Genomic DNA, 18,277 nt, shown 5'->3' with positions numbered 1-18,277 from the left:
CTGTGAGTCTTCACAATGTATCTTCTCAAGATCAAATCTGACTATGATGCAAATTTATAGCATAATAAAGTCATTAGAAGTGCATAAAGGTGGATGAATTGTGCATTCCTCTCTTACACAGCAGTCTCAGCAGGGTAGTAAGAATAAATAATAGAAATAAAAGATGGTTCTCTCCACTCTTTCCACCCACTGTAGGCAGAGAGAAAACTGTATTTATTCAGACAGCTAATACACACAGTGACTCAGAGTGTATACTGTGTGGATGGAATGAGCTCGAGAAGCTTTTCCTCTCACACAAAGCAAATGTCTTTCCAGGAATAAGATATTGATTTGTCATTTCCCAGAGCTGAAGCTGAGTAAACAAGCTAAGCAGACATGTGACCGGTGGTCGTTGGTTGTTGATAATTGTTGTCCGGTAACAGTCAGAGGCCTTTTCTCTAAAATGATACACTAAACACAGCTGTACTACTAAATCCCACATCATTCACTTTGCCTTGCATGTGCCTGTCAGCGTACAGACATCTGATAGACACACACAGCTATTTGGTATTCGTGCAGTGAGTCTTTTCTGCTCAAACAAAACAATCAAATATTTATTCCCATGTTTACAGCACTCTACTTCCCCACTACGAACAACAACACATCTCCCGGTGTCGACATGAATGTTTGAGATTCTTGTTTAGAGGAAGCTGGCCCAGACAGAGGACCCATTTAGTTTACAGAAATGAATATCAACAACAGTGGGTGACAGATGGATAGATAGGGTTAACATGCTTTTTTCTTTCTTTTTAGCAATTTCTGCATGGAAATCCAAGTGCACAAAATGAAACTTATTAAAGTAACTGAAAAATGAACCAACTGGGAATTCCAGTCATGCAATACCCAACTATACATATTTGTACAGGATAGCTACAGATGTAGAAATGTCACAGGACTAGCCAATCCATTCTTCAATGTGTATTCAACCCCAGCAGATGTCACCAAATCCTCTCAGCCAGGGCAGGTGGCTGCAGTTCAATCATCCACCACCCGCCGGATGGAAGCACTCAGGTAAAATGCTTGATGCGCTTGATGGCTTTATTTCGTTATTTCTTGCCGTTCAACGCGTGATGGCGTTGTCGGTGAACCCGTCATGTTTGCAGTTTTCAGTGGGGGATTCTAAGGCTTTACTAAAAGCTCCCAAGAACCTTAACCCGGCATTACCATACCGCCCTGCTGAACTGTCAGCTCTCTATTCTCCTCCTTTCTCCACTCAGGACCACGAAAAACGCATTACGCACCTACGTTTATGTTACAGCTGTTTGTATCATGGGCTACACCATGTCTGGGGAATCCTCTAACGGAACAGCATTTGTCACACTGGATCGGGGCACTACGTCCACGTCCATACTGCGCCTAAACTGTCCCATACAACTTTGAGCTGAGTGGGTTCAATGCCAAATATGTTCTCCTCTATAATCTCAAGTCTTTATATCCCATAGTCCATATTTCCTATAGTGAGAATGGTTAAAGAGAACTTAACCCCTGTTCTCTGAGACATGAGGGAGGCATCTCACCGGACCACCCTCCTCACCCGGAGCGAGGAAGAGGCGTGCTTGCCAGACTGAACGGATGACGGTACGTCAGGCTATTATAGCAGGAGGAAGTCCCTCCTCTAGGAAGCAGACGTCATGTTTGTGTGTCACTCAAGACTGTAAAACCAGAACCCGCGTAGTCTCGAAGAAGCTAGAATCTTCAGACTTTCAAAAGCAGAAGAAGAAGTGAACTTTGAGGGAGCGAAGAGGTAGGGGAGTCTGATGTCTGTGATTCAAACTGTGAAAACAGAGGAAACGTTCTCTGTTTGTCTGCAAAAAGCTGTTTTTGTTTAATCATATTTATCTTTTTGTTCTATGACTCCAGCTGTTACAATAAACAGTAAGAGTCTTATGAGAATACATTGGGTTTGTTACATGAAGCCGTTCTCGGTGGAAGAGAGTGAGAGAGTAAAGCGCATCTGGAGCTGGACGATAACAGATGTTGTGAATGGCGGGTGCAGGTTGAGACCGCGACATCAAAATATTCAGCACGGAGTCTCTGATGCGATTGCTGAATATGGTCTTAGTTGTCTTTGTGTGACAAAGCACATACACACTGTTGTCGTTTCTTAATGTAAAGGGAATAGAATAAAACAGTGAACATACACGTATTGCTTTAAATGACAGCATGATGACATTTCCTTTTTTTCTCTGAGTTAGATACTTTATTCATCCCCAACGGAAATTCACTGTTCCGACGGTGTCCACAACATGAGATGAAACAGTATAACAAACTAAAAGTCAGACACTGACTTGTTGTAAACTAATCGTGCACACCAGTAGGCATGGTTGAATTAACCTTCTAAGGGCCCTAAATTAGTTGTTGGACCCATATTGACCCCCACTATATATAGTTTCAGTATTTCCTTGGAAACTAGATAGTGCTGTGGAGCTGAAATAATCAACTTACAGAAAATTAATTGGCAACAATTTTAAAAATTGTTGAATTTAACTTGTTTTAAGACATTTTATATACTGAGCAATCAATCAGTTATTAAAGAAAGAGACTGTCAGATGTATTGACCGTAGCAAATAATCATTGGCTGCAGCCTTACATTACTACTTTTGTTGTGTTATTCACCTGATATAAAAAAAATTAGAGCACTCTGATAAAAACACAACATTACAACAAAGGAGCAACTAAACTGAAAGAACAACTAAAAACAGAAAAAAACAGTAAAGGTCTTCCACCTACATGTCCAGGGTGGAGGATACATCATAGTTAATATTCTACTTCAGTGGTAAAAAAAATTATAACAAAATGAGAAGTTAAATTAATTATTTTTATATTTTATTGTTTTTCTCAGGAGCTGATTTAGGCGACATTAAGTCATGGCTGGAGAGCCAGCGGCAGAAATCCACCTACTCAGAAGTCAGAAGGCCAAGCTAATAGAAATTCTAAGCAGCGATGCCGACTTTGTACTGCAACATGCAGACTCTCGTGGTCTGCTGTCTCTTCATGGCTACCAGCAGGTGAAAGCTTGCCGTAATCCTAGCGAGAAGGTGACAGACCTTCTGGATCATATCATCCAGAGAGGACCTGAAGCAGCACAGGGTCTACTGAAACTACTGAAGGACCAGGCCCTGCAGGAAACCTTCCCACAGCTCCATTTTATTAAGGATCTGCAAGTCAGCACACTGTCTTCAGGTAGGACAAAGTCTGCTCACTATTTTCAGCAATCTCATTATTAAGTACTGCTAACAAAATAATTAGCAAATACTGTTAGATCTATGTTAAATATGTAAAAAATATCTTTATTTACTCAACAAGAAACAACAAAAAGAAAACAAGCTCCTGAATTACAAGAGACCATTCCAGCCAAGAAGATCTACAACAATGGTGAGTCACACTACTCTCAACTCTATTCCTCTGAAAACTCTATAAGATCATCGCCTACTTTATCTGCCTCTGTCTCATCACACAGGCTCTTACTTAGTGACAGAGAAGCAGTTAATGACCGTGGCTCGTGCCATTGGCAGAAGTTGGCGTGAGATTGGCAGACTGGCTCTGGACATCTCCACTGTGAAGCTGGAGCAGATTGAGGAAGACCACGCTCACCATGTGGAACGAGTATTCGCCATGCTACGCTGCTGGCGTATCTGCCAGAGGGAAAAAGCCACCGCAGCTCACCTGCACTCCCTGCTCAGTCAGGAAGACATGGCACTGCCACCTGAAACAATTGACTTTCTGTTGTCTGACTGAGGCCTTCGCTGTCTGGGACCTGCTGAGACTGAAACCCTTTCGAAGGGGATTGTGTTTTTCTTTCCTGGAAATTAGTGTATTTCTCATCACACTGACTGACTGTCATTCCATGTCAGGTAAAAGCAACACTTGGAGATTATTTTATGGGCTCAAACGAGAGTCTTCCATGTTTTTCATAAGCTTCAGCACCACTGAGCAAGAGGTTCAAGGATGATCTGCTGCTTTATTATGACATTGCAGCCTGTTTTAATCATAATATTATTAACTTTAACATTTTATTAATGTTAACATTTCTTTTTGTTTCCTGAAATTTCTTTGAAAAAGGTGTTCATATTTTCTGTTGATGCTGTCTGTAGTAGGACTTTTAATTCTCCTTCCAGTTAAGGAAATTAGGAAAACAACTGAGCAGGGCTCATTTAATTTTAATGTAAATACACTGGGGCATTTAAAGAGCTGGATAAAGTCATTTTTCTATCTTATGATTTGTTTATGATTATTGATTCTGTCTGCACAACATTTAATAAATGTTCAGTTTGGCTCTGGATGAACAGACCAGGTTGAAACAGTCACACAGACTTGTTCCCTGTTGATCTACATATCTTGGTCTTTTAGATTAAATGTACCTTACATCATGTTGTGTCACAACCTGTCTGCCACAGTCAAAGGTGAGTGGACAAGCAGCACCTATGTCCCACAACACACTGAATAATCTCATTACGCAACAGTTGCTTTCTAAGAATTACCTGAAAAAATAAAATATAACTTATTTAAGTTAAATATAAGTTAATCTCTTGAAAATCAGGTTTAAGCCTTGCTGTGATCCAATGATGAAATACACAGAAACTCATAAATCAGAAGTTATTTTCTGCTCTTGTTTCTTCTGTTCTTTTCCCTCATTTCTGACAACATTAATTAACTTGGTCTGGGACAAAGGTTGACGTCGTCGTGCTCCTTTCACACGATAGCTTTGCTTTGTAGCCATTTTCTGCTGTCTGCTTTGTCAGCACTAACTAAGAAAGACCTGGTTCTTCAAACTTCTTTCAGTCTTCTTCTGACTTTTTAAAACTGGATATGGCAAACATATTTCCATTCTCACGTGAGTACAGTGTGCCATACATATGCCTATTTTTGTTTCTTACTCTCGACATCTGAAAGTGACTCTTTATGTGTTTGTTATAGCAAATGCAGATAGGCAGATCAAGGAACCAGCTAATCTCCATGACCTGAATGAGCCTCTTGTTGACCACTCAGAGGGCCGACTCTTCTTGAATGAAACCTTCAAAATTATTATGGAGGAGGTGCTCTGCAAGGGCACGGACGTTAAAGAGAAGGTCCTCTCCTCCTCCTGTGAAGCTTAAAATCACAGTCCTGTCAGATTACAGTGATTATTCTGAACAAAACTCGTCCATTATTTTCTTCCTGCAGGTTTGTGAGTGGAAGGAGCCAGAGGAGCTGGCTCTGCTCCTGGATCTGGAGCTGAGGGCGACAGGGGAGCCACAGGACAGGCTCCTACAGAGAGTAAAAGATGTCGCCAAGTACAGCATCAAGACAAGTAAGATGTCTGGAGATAGCTGAAAGAGCTGAATACATTGACCTTTATTTGCTCATGATCAGATTTTTTTTTTTAAGGTCACCCACGTTTTTTTAACCAGCAGTTTGCTGGAGTAGACTACCATTCCTTGGCTGGACGATTTCTCACCGAAGCTCTCAACACTAATCTGTAAGAAACAACATAATATATAACTAAAGCGTAGAAGCACATAATTATACAGGGGTGACTGTTTTAGGCAGTGGTGGAAGAAGTATTCAGATCTTCCAATAACCAATGTAAAACTTTGTCATAAGTAAAATCCGGCATTCAAATTTTTACTTGAATAAAAGTACAGAACTATTGACAACAAAATGTAGTGAAAGTATCAAAAGTAAGATCTGGTTATGCAGAATGGCATCTTTCACAGTGTCGCATTACATTATTGATTAGTATTGATGTACAAACACGTAAAGAGCATGTTAGTTTCACTGGTTATATTGTACTGAGTTGTTCAATCTATAACTATGCATCATTGTATTACATTATCTGATGTTTTGTACATAAAATCTAAATCTGGAAAGTAACATGTCGCTACAGCTGTTAAATAAATGTTGTCAGATAAAGTTGTTGCAAGCATGTTATTTGCTCATTGCAGTTTCACCTATGAGGTGGCCCCTGTGTTTGTCCTGATGGAGGCTGAGGTTCTGAGAGGGCTGCGTCAGCTGGTGGGGTGGACAGAAGGTGATGGTCTTTTCTGCCCTGGGGGGTCTACCTCTAACATGTATGCCATGAACCTTGCACGTTACCGACTCTTCCCAGGGGTCAAAAGCCAGGGGCTGTGGGGTCTCCCACGGCTAACCATTTTCACATCTCCAGAGGTCAGGACTGGCTATTTAATACTTCACATGGTCATGCTGTAGTCTTTGCGTTGCCTCTATATGAATATGATTAAAGGAAACGTTCTTCATGTTTGTCCCAGAGCCATTACTCTGTGAAGAAGGGGGCTGCTTTTCTCGGTTTTGGGACTGACAATGTCGTTTTGGTCAAAGTGGATGATGGGTAAGCACTGCAAGAGCTGAAACAGATGATTTATTAATAAATTAGTTGACCAACTTTCATAATCTTTTAAGTCATCATTCAGTCATTTTTTAAGCAAAAATGCAAATGCTGGACATTATTCCACTAATTTCTGACAGTTTAGAGATTAAATGATTAACCTAAACATAGAAATAAAACAAATAGTAATAATGAAAAAAAAATTGATGAAATTAATTGATTAAAAAATGACTGTTGTTGAGAGCCTATGCATTATGGCTCTCAGGGTCCAATCACTGATACCTTGGTGTTATTTCTTTACCTTTCTTCTATGATCCCTCATGTGCTGCAGAGGCCATATGATTCCAGATGACCTGGAAGAAAAGATAAAGCTGGCAAAATCTCAGGTAAGTAAGTACGCAGATGTATCAGATGTGACATGTTGTGGTTCACCAACCAACCATAAAACCAATGCATGTCGTTCATTTTAAAAACAAGAAATCATTAAGTGCAAGGTAACAGCATTCACTTTCAGTGGGTTTCTAACAGGGTACTGTGCCATTCTTCGTAAGCTGCACATCGGGGACCACGGTTCAGGGTGCCTTTGACCCACTGGACCACATAGCTGATGTCTGTGAGAGACACAATCTCTGGATGCACGTGGATGTGAGTCCTCTGGTGGAAGAAAAATCCATGTTTGTTGACAAGCCTTTGTTTTGTTAGTCTTGTGCTCATTAATTCATTAAATGTAAGAACATGAAGTGGTTTTTCTGTTTTGTTTGTTTCAGGCTGCCTGGGGAGGGAGTGTGCTCTTCTCCAAACACCACAGACATCTGATGAAAGGGGTTGACAGGTATTAAAACACGGGCCAGGAAGATGCATTTTACATTATGAGAAAGGCAACATTTTTTCCTTTACATTAGTAATATAAGGGAGGTTATAGTCATATATATGATACAGACAATACATTGTTTATTGTTTCATCTGTGTGTGTGTGTGTGTGACAAGAGCAAATTCAGTAGCCTGGAATCCACACAAGATGCTGTTGGCTGGCCTGCAGTGTTCTGCCTTGCTGCTAAAGGATACTACGGTTTGCCTTCACAGACTGAGCTTACAGAATTACCCGATACACAGCATAACGTTTGAAAGGTTTCCTACTTGCAAAAAAATATTTGACAGTCATTAATCTGCTTTTTCTCAGAACTTGCTGAAGCAGTGCCACAGTGCCAACGCCACATACCTCTTCCAGCAAGACAAATTCTACGATGTCAATCTGGACATTGGTGATAAGTCTGTGCAGTGCAGCCGCAAGGTGGACTGTCTGAAGCTGTGGTTGATGTGGAAAGCTGTTGGCTCCGATGGCTTGGCAGAGCGTGTAGACAAAGCTTTTATCCATGTAAGGTAAATAAAGCACGCAGCCGTAGCCTGTAACACAAGCATCAAGTCAACTAGTAAATTCAAAATGATTTCATCTTTAAGAAGCATAATTTAAATGCACTGTTATTTGTTTAACCCTTTATGAGTGAGTAGGCTTTTTAGGTGTAGATTTTTCTAATTGTAAACATTGATGAAGAAGGAATATTTGGGTTTTCTTGAACAAATAACACAAACAACACAAACTTCAATAACTTCCTGTCCGTAGTTCAACAGACTAAAAATTGACTCCTACAGGTATCTGGTGGAGCAGATGAAGAAAAGAAAAGGGTTCCATCTTTTGCGTGAAGTAAGAACATATCTCAAGCATACTGAGAAAGATGAGTTGGTTTTTCTTTGCAAAAAATTGATTACTTGTCTGCATTTGTTTCCATGGACAGCCGGAGTTTGTGAATCTATGCTTCTGGTATATACCACCCAGTCTCAGGGGGAAGGAAGGAAATGCAGATTACCAGGACAGGCTGGCAAAAGTAAGTTCGTGTTAGTGCATGAAGACTAAATGTTTGGTACACACACATTAAGAACTCAAACTTCAACTTCTTAATTAGTTGTTTCTCATCTTCAAGGTATTTACCACGTCTTAATCTTCAAGTTAGTTGTATTTGTTTGTTTGTTTATTTAAAAGGTTGCTCCAGTCATCAAGGAACGCATGATGAAACAAGGCACAATGATGGTCGGCTACCAACCTCTGGGAAACAGGGTCAACTTTTTCCGTGTCATTGTGTTCTCTCCTCTCGTTTCCCAGAAAGACTTGGACTTCTTTCTTGATGAAATTGAAAGACTGGGAAATGATTTGTGACTGAAATCACAACATCATCAGACCCCCTTGTGAACCCCTTGCCCATCTAGAATGTGAGACTGTGCCAACAGCCTGCCATTGTAACAAAACTGCTGTACCATTTAATAGAAGTGATTTGCTCATTTCAGACGGATGTCATAAAGGAGATAATGAGTTTTGATTTGAGTTTTGAAAAACAGACCAAAAATGGATGAATTGATGATGATTAAATGATAAATTAAAAAAGAACATGTCATAACTCTTGATAAATGTTAAATGTCTGTGGCCTTTATTTTAAAGGTATTTTGAAACATTTCCAGTTAACCAAAGACTTTTTAAAGCCATTATTTCAGAACTTTATGTCTATCTGCTAACACCGATCATTTGCTTCCATAACTCTATGACTACAACTGATGATTATTTTTGAGAAATATTTTGGTCTAAAGAACATTTACAACTACAAAACAACACCTGTCACACTTTCCAGTCCAAATATCAAATATCTTGTTTTGTTTGACACAACAGTCTAAAGCCCAAAGGTCTTCATTGAACTGAAATGTAAGACAAGGAAAACTACAAATTCTCAAATTTGAGAGACTGGAACCACAAGATATTTGGAATTTTGGCTTGAAAAATGACGTAAATGTTTGCTCATTTATTAAAATAGTTGCTGATTCTGTCACTCAGCTACTTGATAAATCAACTTATCCTTGTTGTACCTCTACACAGGGGTGTCACACTGAGGGGAATAGTAGAACTAGATTAGGGCCTTTACATGGGAAGCGCCCTGGAATTAAAACACTGCTTTTATATTTAATTTTACACTGTTAGCATGATAAGTAAACTATTACTGTTGAGTGAATAAATAGTTTGACCAACTAGGTCTTGTATTTAAAACAATATCAGAGCTCCTGATGGGCCTTTCTGCCTCTGAAAGGTACTAATGGTTTGGTTCACTTCAGGTGAATTTTGAAATAACCGTGACTGAGAAAAAGTGTTCTCTCTCACTGTAAAATAAAATAAGACAGAGAAATTGCAGAGAATAGTAAATATAGCTAGTAAGTTTAGAGGAAACCGCCAATACAACCAGGTGAGAAATATGCATTAAATATAGTAAAGCTTCCTGATGATAAATGATCCTTCCTACCCTTTGCACTTGCACTTTGAACTGATATCCTCAGAGAGGCGCTAAAGACAAGCAAGAGCCGCCGAAAATTTATACAATAGTCCTGCTTGCCAAATGTAATCAGTTGCTTGTCCTCACCATCGTCCTGTACTGTCACTTTCCCTTAACTCTAACTTCACGTTGTTGTAACACACATTGTTTCTCAAGTTGTAACTTTCGAAGCATGATTAGTTTATCACAGTGTTGTGATCAGATTTACTTAACATTATTTCTTGTATTAAGACCACTTAATCTGTTCGGGATTAATAGCAGGGCCACGTAATCTGTTTTGTATATCTATGGATTATGCCTTTAGGTTTATAAAGTTTTATTATATTCTTTATATTGTACCAGACTAGGCTAGCACTTGCTGGCTTGAAACTAATGCACCTTAATTTTGTTAGTAAAACCTGATTCCAGTGAGGTCTTATTTGGTTTTCTTTTATTATGAAACACAGTAGTACTGTGTAGGGCCCAGAGAAACGTAGTTTTCCATGTTTGTCTTATCCTCAGGATATGATGAAGACCTGAAAAACAGTGACAGTTAAAGCTTCACAGAGTAATTACAGAATGAAAAGAATTACAGCATTAGAAAAGATATATATAACTTACGTTATATGTTCTGTGGTGGCACAAAGCTCATAAAGAAAAATGTGTATGAGTATGTAAGTAGTAGTAAGCTGCAAACTGATCACGTTATGAATTACATCTTGCACAGCAATCTTACAGCGATATTACTGAGGCTTTGATATGTCTTTTATGTCTTCTTTATTGTTCTTCATGATCTGAAAAGTACATGGAGGATACAAGCACAACACATCTAACTGCCTTTGACTGTCTGATCAGGGAAAATCCAGCACTCACATGCTAACGTACATTTATGTAACCATGGTTATTCATTATCAAATCGCTCTCTGATCACTTCCCGGGTAGCAGGAGGATATAACAGTTGTTTAGCTTTTGAATGCATGCTAAAATCACATATCTACAGTCCAGAAATCCCGTGGTTGTTTGGTTTGCTTTCACGCCACAGATGAGTCACACAAGAGTTTGCATGGAAGCAGGCCAGAACCTTGTTTTCTACTTTCAAACATTCTGGTTCGGTTGTTTGGTCCTTTCTCCCCAGTGCCAACAAACTGCGTGCTAACCTGGCAAACGCACTACAGTTCGTTTTAACTGGATCAGACAGGTTAGGTATGAACATAGTGGGAGAGGATGTATTAAAATGAGAAAGGTGCCCACTCAGGTTGCCCAGACGGCTACGCCACTGCCGCCACATAACTCTCCTCCTCTCCCTCACAATCATGGCCGATGATATGGGTCAACCCGCTTCAATCACGTGACCGGGCGTCTGGCCAATCACGACTCTCCCAGCGGAGAGCTTCCGGTGGCGTTTCCTGTCAGTGTTTGTAAACTGAGAAAAAATTGGAAGTGCGACAAGAAATAATAATCTGCAAAACTCCAAAAATCGAAAGGTAAGCGGTCGGGATTTCAACACATTTTACTCGCGGCTTTTCAGGCGTTTTATAATCGGCTAAATGTCTGTTTCTAATATCTGTAGCCGGCGAGGTAGGTGCTGTTTTGTGGTCGGCGCTGAGCCCGCACGCCCTGCCTGGCTGTTGTTGTGTTGTCTGGGGCGGGGGTTGGGGGTCCAGTCATACAAGAGTTGCCCCAAAACCCAACTACTAGCTGGCTAGCTGGTTAGCTTTCTCTGTTTCGTCCAGCAGAGACTCACCGCCCTGTATACGTAAATCTATTCTCTATATATCTTAATCACCCACTGTTTTCCAGATACAGTCCCGCTGGACTAATGAAACTCACCTGTTCAGGGATGATCACTTTATCAACAAGCTAACAGTCGTTAGTCAGCTCACTAGTGCTGGATACACCAATTTACAAACATGTTTGTTGTTTTGTCAACACGTTTGTTTTGCAGGAGCATAAAACCACACGCTCTCAATTGAGAATCACTCACTACCCACATTATTTTCATCTTTAAGATACTTGGATTGATTGAAAGAAAACGGCTTATTCTGAATTGACCGGTCTGCATACATTACTGTGCTAAAGCTTTTTGGCACTTAAAGTACTGAAAGCAGAAGAAAAGTAAATCAAATCAATATTTGGTGTGATCACCCTTTGACTTTAAAACAGCACTAGTTTTTCTCGGTACACTTGGGTAGAGTTTCTCAAGGTGCTTGACAAGTAGGTTGTTCAAGGCAACTTGCCACAGTTCTTCTGTGGATTTAGGCTCAGTGTCTAACTGGTCAGATGCTTCCCTGATGGTTTTGTGTGATGAATAAGAACCTTAACATCTAAAGTGCCTAAAGCTCTTGCACGGTATATCTGCTATATTTTTTCCTTTACAGACGTCATGATGATAAATTTAATAGTTTACTCATAACAATAGTCATACTGCTTCCTGCGGTGTAACCTGCCTCTTAGAGTCAGTTGGGTGGCAAGATATTAATATCCCCTACCGCAAGGTAACTTGTGTGTTTATAACAAGTCATTTGCTTTATAGTGCCAAGGATGCCATTTACCACTAAGGTTTTGGTAAGTCTCTTAAACTTAAAGGACAAACTGCAATGTTGTTGTATCTTGAATACAATGAAAATAAAAGTAATCTTATTGTATCTTATCTTACTTGCCCTCTTTTAGTCTTGAACATGTGCTAAATACCATAGCATGACAGGAAGTTGTTTCTCCTGTCATAGGACTTGTTACTTTGATAAAATTCATTAACATTCTGGTTTTTGATCATATTTGGAATATGATGTTTACATGCAACACAGAGAAACCAGGTTATAACCCTATCCCTGTTTACATGATCATAACAGTGCCCAGGTTTCTTATGGTTAGTTTGTGAGCAACTGAACACAGTGTGGTTTCTGGCTGTCTGAACTCTGCTGTGTTTATTGCTCTTCTGGACTTGGCTTCTGCATCTGATCACCAGTGATCAGAGGAAACAAGAGCAACAACACATTTCATGATCTACATTGCCAAATCAGACTTTCCCTTCCAACAAGTGGATCAGCATTACATCATTTCTAGTTGAGGATGGACCGGCAAACATGGCACAGATGTATTTTGTTTTTAAGATTGTCATAATTTTTCAGTCTACCTGACTGTTGTGTTTTTTGTCACCCATGGTGACGTGTGCTGTGCACCAAACCATTGGGGCGTTATTGCCTGATAAACTACAGATATTACTGCTGGACCTAAATTTCTAGACATACTGTATAATTGGTGATTTGCTAAATCTAAATAGATTGCTCTGGTTTTCCAGCTCCTGATTCCAGCATGTAAAAATATTAGCCTTATGTTGTCATGCCTCTACTTTCAGGCTTTGGCCCCTGATGATTTGGGTGGGTGTGGTCTCTTCTGTCACCCCTCATCCTGAGTGAAGCCCCCCCTCTGTTCCCCCAAACACACACGCATTCAAACCACGGCGATGACACACCATTCCAACAACTCTGTTCGAGACCATATGAAATGGGTCAGTGGAAGTCTTCATCTCCAGAATCACCATCATGGTTTTAGTGTGTCCTGATGCCAGTTCATTTCTTTGTCAGTCCCATTTCTCAACCTGCCCCCACCTCCTCCTTCACCCTGACTCCTTATCTCTGTGAGGAGTCCTATGGCCCCCTCTTTCTGCTCTGACATGTTGTTTGTGTTGCCAGGCTGGGTTGCTGGGCTGCGAGGCAGTGCTGTCCAGCATGGCCCTGATGCAAGCCAACAGCATCCCAGGCCAGAAGAAGATGATGTCACCCTTGGGTCAGGGGCACAGGGCCAGTCCGGAGAGCCAGCAAAGCCACTCGCAGCACAGCCACAACCATCATGGACACCAGGTTCACCACGGACAACAACAGCACAGCCACATGGGACACCCTTCAGCCGGGAGCTGTCCACCCCTGGTGAGAGAGATGCCAGCCACAGCTCCACGCTCACCACAGGAGCTTCTTTGTTTATTTCACATTGAGATAAAAATGGACAGGCTTGTTCAGAAAGTCTGTTAAATCTGTGATTCTTATATCTTGTATCTTATATATTATAAGAGTGCAAGGTAGCATGTTTTAGGGTGTACTGCTAAACACCTGTCACAGTGGCAGACTGGTTCAGTGCAGCTCACCTACTAATACCTTTCACTTCCTCCAAAAGCTAATCCGAAAAGACGGTGACTATCACTCATCAAGAATTATGGATGGAAAGGACATGCAGGCAAACCAGAATATGCAACCCAAGAAAAAGCACAAAAAATCAGGATCATCCAACAAAGTTAAAGAGAAAGTGGAGGTAAGGATTGTTTCAAAGTTACACTTTGAAGTGTAAAGATCTACTGTCAATGATTAGTTCAGATTTAACTAATTCTGTTATTGTTGGTAGCATTTGCTTCCACAAGTCAACATGGATGACGACAGTTCCTTGAAAGTCCAGAAGAACTTCATCTGTGACCACTGCTATGGAGCTTTCCGGAGTAGCTACCACCTCAAGCGACATATACTTACACATACAGGTGAGAACTCACAGCTCAGGTCTTCACTTCAGTGTTGGCTTTCTCTCCTTTGCATTTCATATCAAGATATGGGAAACGGGGGCATAATGAGTAGTGAGGCCTCTCTTCAGCCACCAGACGTTGTGAGCCTCCACCCTTCTGAAGCTCCATCTGCTGAGATTAAACAACAACAAAAAAAACACAGGCCACCTTAAATTATTTTAAGTACTAAACTGGGTGCATGCATTTTTTAGTGTAATTTTTTTTTGCGAAATGCAATGTTTTAGTTAACTTTAATAAATTATACATAATCATACCTTTTCTTAGTTACTGTGGTAGTCCATATCATGTAGTTGTGCTGCTCCTGTCCTAAAAAAATAGATTTTAATTACAAATAAATTTGATAACATTTAAAAACAATCAAATGATACATTTATCTTGTGAAATATCCCATAAGTCTCGATAAATACTGATAAATGTTCCACCTGTGGTTGTTCACAGGGGAAAAGCCATTTGCTTGTGATGCGTGTGATATGCGGTTCATTCAGCGCTACCACCTGGACAGACACAAGAGGGTACACAGCGGAGAGAAGCCATACCAGTGTGATCGCTGCCATCAGGTTAGTCATTCCTTTTTTCACTACAGCCAATATGTTTTAAGATGTACAGACACTGTGCATTTGTTATTTGGAAGAAAAGAAGTTTCATTTTGTCCATTGATAATTCCCATAAAGTTTCTTCAAACAAGTCGACGACATCCTCAACAATGTTAATAAAAAGAGAGAAAGGCGGCCATTACTTTATACACTTTCACAATGAACGAGTTGCAGGTGGCTGGAACAGATATTTATATATATGTTCTGCGCTGTTCAGTTCATGATGAGTTTCTTATCACAACAGTCTCAAGACTAAGGTTTTAGCCACAACTTTGAAAATTCAGTGATTTTAAAACAAGCTCACTACAGATTAAAACGGATCTTTTGACAGCAGTCACGAGGGAAGTCAGACTGGAACTGCTCAAACTGCAAGACAGCTGTCCAAAAATTTCGGACACACCACAAATCCAACTGCTCGTACGAGAGCCAGACTGTTGATTGTTCAGGCAGTTAATCTGGCACTGTGCCCCCCGTTCAAACTGCATGACAAACAAACACCAGTCTGGCGGAAATTTGGGCCAATTTCAAGAGTTAGCTTGGTGCAACCAATTTGGGGGTAAAATCATGCTTAATCTTTATATATTTATATAATATCTGCTTGGTTTTACATGTTTTGTTTTGGGTTTCTACACTTTTGGTCAGGATCTTACAGCAGTAAACAAATCCAGCTGTTTTAGCAGTGTCAGCATTGTTCTGTTACTTTGACTGAAACACACATCTTTCTCTGCCCGGCTTCAGAACTTCTCACGGACAGACAGGCTGCTGAGGCACCGAAGGCTGTGTACAGTTGGGATTAGCAAAGAAGAAAACCAGTACTCACAGGACGCATCTGCCCATCCAGCTTCCTGGAGCCCCCTACAGCCTTCCAACAACCGTCTGACTGTCTGACCCCCAGCCCCCAAGACCCCCCACAGAGACCCTATAGATGACAGCAGTCTGCAGCTCAGTAATGTCGAACATTGGGGCTCAGCAGTACTGTAACCTGAAAACAGCCTAGCTTAATAACAACCAAGCTTTAGTTTGCTCTCACCAGCTCATTCATAGAGCTCGATAGTGGATTTTTGTACTTTTTTTAATCTACTGCTTGATTCCTGATACACCCAAAAGAGGGAGTAGGACGACAACTTCACAATCTTGGACAACAGATCATGGTATTACGGCAATAACCTATTAAAAAACGCACACATTTCCTTTTATCTGAAAGGTTGCAGGTATTTTCTTTTTTTTTTTGGTATTGCTGCCAAGAGATATTTTTGACTGCATGGACTCTCAATGTCCCACCTCTGCAGCACCTCTTAGGCATCCCACTGACCTGCAGTCAGCCCCAGAGCAGCCTGTTACTAACAAACACAGAACCATGTTGCTTTTTAGTGTTCAAGTCCTTCTTTTTTTGTGTTCCTTCGGGTACTAATCATGTACCAGCTACTGCTGATAAGTGAAACATCACAGCAGACTCGAGGTGCGTGCTGCCTCGAGGAAGTAATTAGCCACCTACCCAGCGACCGTGTTCTGTGCTGAACACAACACCAACAGTACACAACACTAAAGACAAGTTGAAAAATGCTAAAGGTTCTCCTGAAATGTTGAATTTTCAACTGATTGTGGTGTTAGTTAAGTTGTGTAGCAACTACTGACACACACATCCACTGCTGTACCTTGTTTTAAAGGGGTGATGTTCTGACTCTTAATAGGATATGCTGTTGAAATATAGTAGAAGGCTGACGGGTTTTGTAGGAATAACCCAGATTTTTTGATGCTTTTGAACAAATTTAGTGAGCTTTTTATTGTTAGCTGGATGTAGGAGCCACTCGTCAGTTGCAAAAATGAGGTCTTTCTTAAAGTGCTCTCAATATAAAATTCAATGCGTTTACTGTCTGTTCGTAGAAACCACTGTCAGTCTTATTTTTTTCCACTCAGTGATAGATCCCTTTGCCTCTGAAAGCCTTCCATCCTTTCAGAGAATTTTCATCGGTGAGGCAGACTCAGCATATTATCTGTAATCCTGAGATTTACCTGAAAGTTCCTGGGTGTACATTAGCCTGTGAAATCTCATCAAAACAGATTTTTGTAAAGCTGTTTGCACACAGGTGGAACTAAACCTGTCCTAGGCCTAAAATCATTTTCACTGCTGGTACTGGAAATTTTTTTCTGGGTGCTAACCAGTTTAATTCAGTGCTTGTGAAAATGGCCCAAGTCAATTCAAACGGTTTAAAGTATAATTTGGCTCATCCACAGATTTTGAGAGCTGACCTCTGTCTTGACCGGACTGAATGTGATCTGAATACAATGCCGTGGCATTTTATTTGCAGTTTTAACCTTGAGCATCTTCAGTGAAGATGCTAGTTGTGCTTCATGAACAGAGGAATACAAGGTCCACATGGTGTTTTCTATGATCATAACCTACATTATATTACTGTATGTTCAGGCCTCTGCAAGATCAAATCAGTTTGTAAACACTGGACTGAAGGTGGTAGCTCGATTGTAAAGGAAGACAACCGTTTTAACATTTGATATCTTAGACTAAAACATGTTTTATAGTAGACTGGTAGTTCTGTTGCTGTCAGACTTTTAGATCATGTGAAAGGAGTTTGGGGCCCATTGCTGACTTGTCTACTGTTAATGAATTTAATATATATTTCAATTGTACTAGGGGTAGAAAATAGTATGTATGGGACCTACTCTGCAAAAGTGAATCAAAGTATTTACAAAGTTATAATCCTTAGTCTGATGATTTCTTAGCACAAATGAAAAGGCCATGACCAGTTATTGTTCAACTTGCTATTAGGAGTAAAGTAAGAGCTGACACTCTTGCTCTTTTAGTATAGCAGCCATGATTAGTCAGCATATTATTTTATTTTTTTTGTTTTGTTTTTCTTTTGCATGTATTTGTTGGAAGAACTTGTACATTTTTTTTGGGTTTTGGTAAAGAGATTTTTTTTTTGTTTATTGTTAGCCCCAACTTTTTTTTTTGTCATTTCAGGGGTGTGAAGTAAAGACTCACTCAATCATACTGTAGTGAATGGAGTTTTAGGGCCCCAATTCTCAATAAAGCTGTTACTCTTTTTAAACAAGTGTAAGTGTTTCACATATTCTACAACAGATTTATACTTATTTTTCTAAAAGCAAGACTGAAATTAAGTGAGAATCGCATAATATCCTGGCGACTTTGCAACATGAAATGCCCATAACTAATTGTGACTCATTTCAGTCTTTCTGAGCCTCAATCAACATCAAATTATGTGTTAAATTATATTACCTGTCTTCATTCAGCATGTTACTTGCAGAATCTTAAAAGATAAGAAAAGCTGCAGAACATTTCTGAAATATGTAATGCACCAATCCTGTCAGCAGGTGGCATCCAGGACCACACGAGGGCCAATTTGTTCCATAACATATTGAAGATGTG

At 40.1% G+C, this 18,277-nt stretch overlaps 3 protein-coding genes across 7 annotated transcripts; all 3 read left to right on the top strand.

Moving 5' to 3' along the window:
* The first annotated feature begins 1,672 nt into the window (after nucleotides 1-1,672).
* Nucleotides 1,673-4,351, top strand: zgc:174906 (uncharacterized protein LOC571548 homolog). The gene is made up of 4 exons (XM_041063954.1): nucleotides 1,673-1,783; nucleotides 2,882-3,222; nucleotides 3,346-3,414; nucleotides 3,500-4,351. Exons 2-4 carry the CDS (start codon nucleotides 2,907-2,909, stop codon nucleotides 3,775-3,777), a joined length of 663 nt encoding a protein of 220 aa, XP_040919888.1. The 5' UTR covers nucleotides 1,673-1,783; nucleotides 2,882-2,906; the 3' UTR covers nucleotides 3,778-4,351.
* Nucleotides 4,352-4,542: 191 nt separating this feature from the next.
* On the top strand, nucleotides 4,543-8,698 carry csad (cysteine sulfinic acid decarboxylase). 3 transcript variants are annotated; one of them, XM_041063943.1, is made up of 14 exons: nucleotides 4,849-4,873; nucleotides 4,966-5,108; nucleotides 5,203-5,329; nucleotides 5,407-5,497; nucleotides 5,964-6,186; nucleotides 6,288-6,367; nucleotides 6,696-6,750; nucleotides 6,893-7,009; nucleotides 7,132-7,196; nucleotides 7,352-7,433; nucleotides 7,545-7,744; nucleotides 8,015-8,066; nucleotides 8,158-8,247; nucleotides 8,403-8,698. In XM_041063943.1, the coding sequence occupies exons 1-14, from the start codon at nucleotides 4,849-4,851 to the stop codon at nucleotides 8,574-8,576; spliced, it is 1,524 nt and encodes a 507-aa protein (XP_040919877.1). In that variant the 3' UTR covers nucleotides 8,577-8,698. The 3 variants fall into 3 exon arrangements, with proteins under 3 accessions (XP_040919858.1, XP_040919877.1, XP_040919867.1); XM_041063933.1 differs by having other exon boundaries at nucleotides 4,957-5,108; XM_041063924.1 differs by having other exon boundaries at nucleotides 4,543-5,108.
* A 2,399-nt stretch (nucleotides 8,699-11,097) lies between these two features.
* Nucleotides 11,098-16,957, top strand: znf740b (zinc finger protein 740b). Of its 3 annotated transcripts, XM_041053575.1 has the most exons (7): nucleotides 11,098-11,195; nucleotides 13,067-13,219; nucleotides 13,404-13,637; nucleotides 13,882-14,016; nucleotides 14,107-14,236; nucleotides 14,717-14,835; nucleotides 15,610-16,957. In XM_041053575.1, exons 2-7 carry the CDS (start codon nucleotides 13,175-13,177, stop codon nucleotides 15,757-15,759), a joined length of 813 nt encoding a protein of 270 aa, XP_040909509.1. In that variant the 5' UTR covers nucleotides 11,098-11,195; nucleotides 13,067-13,174; the 3' UTR covers nucleotides 15,760-16,957. The 3 variants fall into 3 exon arrangements, with proteins under 3 accessions (XP_040909509.1, XP_040909518.1, XP_040909502.1); XM_041053584.1 differs by lacking the exon at nucleotides 13,067-13,219 and having other exon boundaries at nucleotides 11,108-11,195; XM_041053568.1 differs by lacking the exon at nucleotides 11,098-11,195 and having other exon boundaries at nucleotides 11,221-13,219.
* The last annotated feature ends 1,320 nt before the right edge of the window (nucleotides 16,958-18,277 follow it).

This window comes from Toxotes jaculatrix, chromosome 2 (assembly GCF_017976425.1).
Source record: "Toxotes jaculatrix isolate fToxJac2 chromosome 2, fToxJac2.pri, whole genome shotgun sequence".
Lineage (NCBI taxonomy): Eukaryota > Metazoa > Chordata > Actinopteri > Toxotidae > Toxotes > Toxotes jaculatrix.
The sequence above is the reverse complement of the archived record's forward strand: the minus strand, read 5'-3'. Positions and strand labels throughout refer to the sequence as shown.

Excerpts from the sequence above, each read along its gene's own strand:
- zgc:174906 (XM_041063954.1), top strand. The coding sequence starts at position 2,907 with ATGGCTGGAGAGCCAGCGGCAGAAATCCACCTACTCAGAAGTCAGAAG. Across the intron at positions 3,223-3,345 it reads AGTCAGCACACTGTCTTCAG|AAACAACAAAAAGAAAACAA; the intron begins GTAGGACAAAGT and ends TTACTCAACAAG. Across the intron at positions 3,415-3,499 it reads CAAGAAGATCTACAACAATG|GCTCTTACTTAGTGACAGAG; the intron begins GTGAGTCACACT and ends CTCATCACACAG.
- csad (XM_041063924.1), top strand. The coding sequence starts at position 4,896 with ATGCCTATTTTTGTTTCTTACTCTCGACATCTGAAAGTGACTCTTTAT. Across the intron at positions 6,368-6,695 it reads TTGGTCAAAGTGGATGATGG|AGGCCATATGATTCCAGATG; the intron begins GTAAGCACTGCA and ends CATGTGCTGCAG. Across the intron at positions 7,745-8,014 it reads AAAGCTTTTATCCATGTAAG|GTATCTGGTGGAGCAGATGA; the intron begins GTAAATAAAGCA and ends TGACTCCTACAG.
- znf740b (XM_041053575.1), top strand. The coding sequence starts at position 13,175 with ATGACACACCATTCCAACAACTCTGTTCGAGACCATATGAAATGG. Across the intron at positions 13,638-13,881 it reads CCGGGAGCTGTCCACCCCTG|CTAATCCGAAAAGACGGTGA; the intron begins GTGAGAGAGATG and ends TTCCTCCAAAAG. Across the intron at positions 14,237-14,716 it reads ACATATACTTACACATACAG|GGGAAAAGCCATTTGCTTGT; the intron begins GTGAGAACTCAC and ends GGTTGTTCACAG.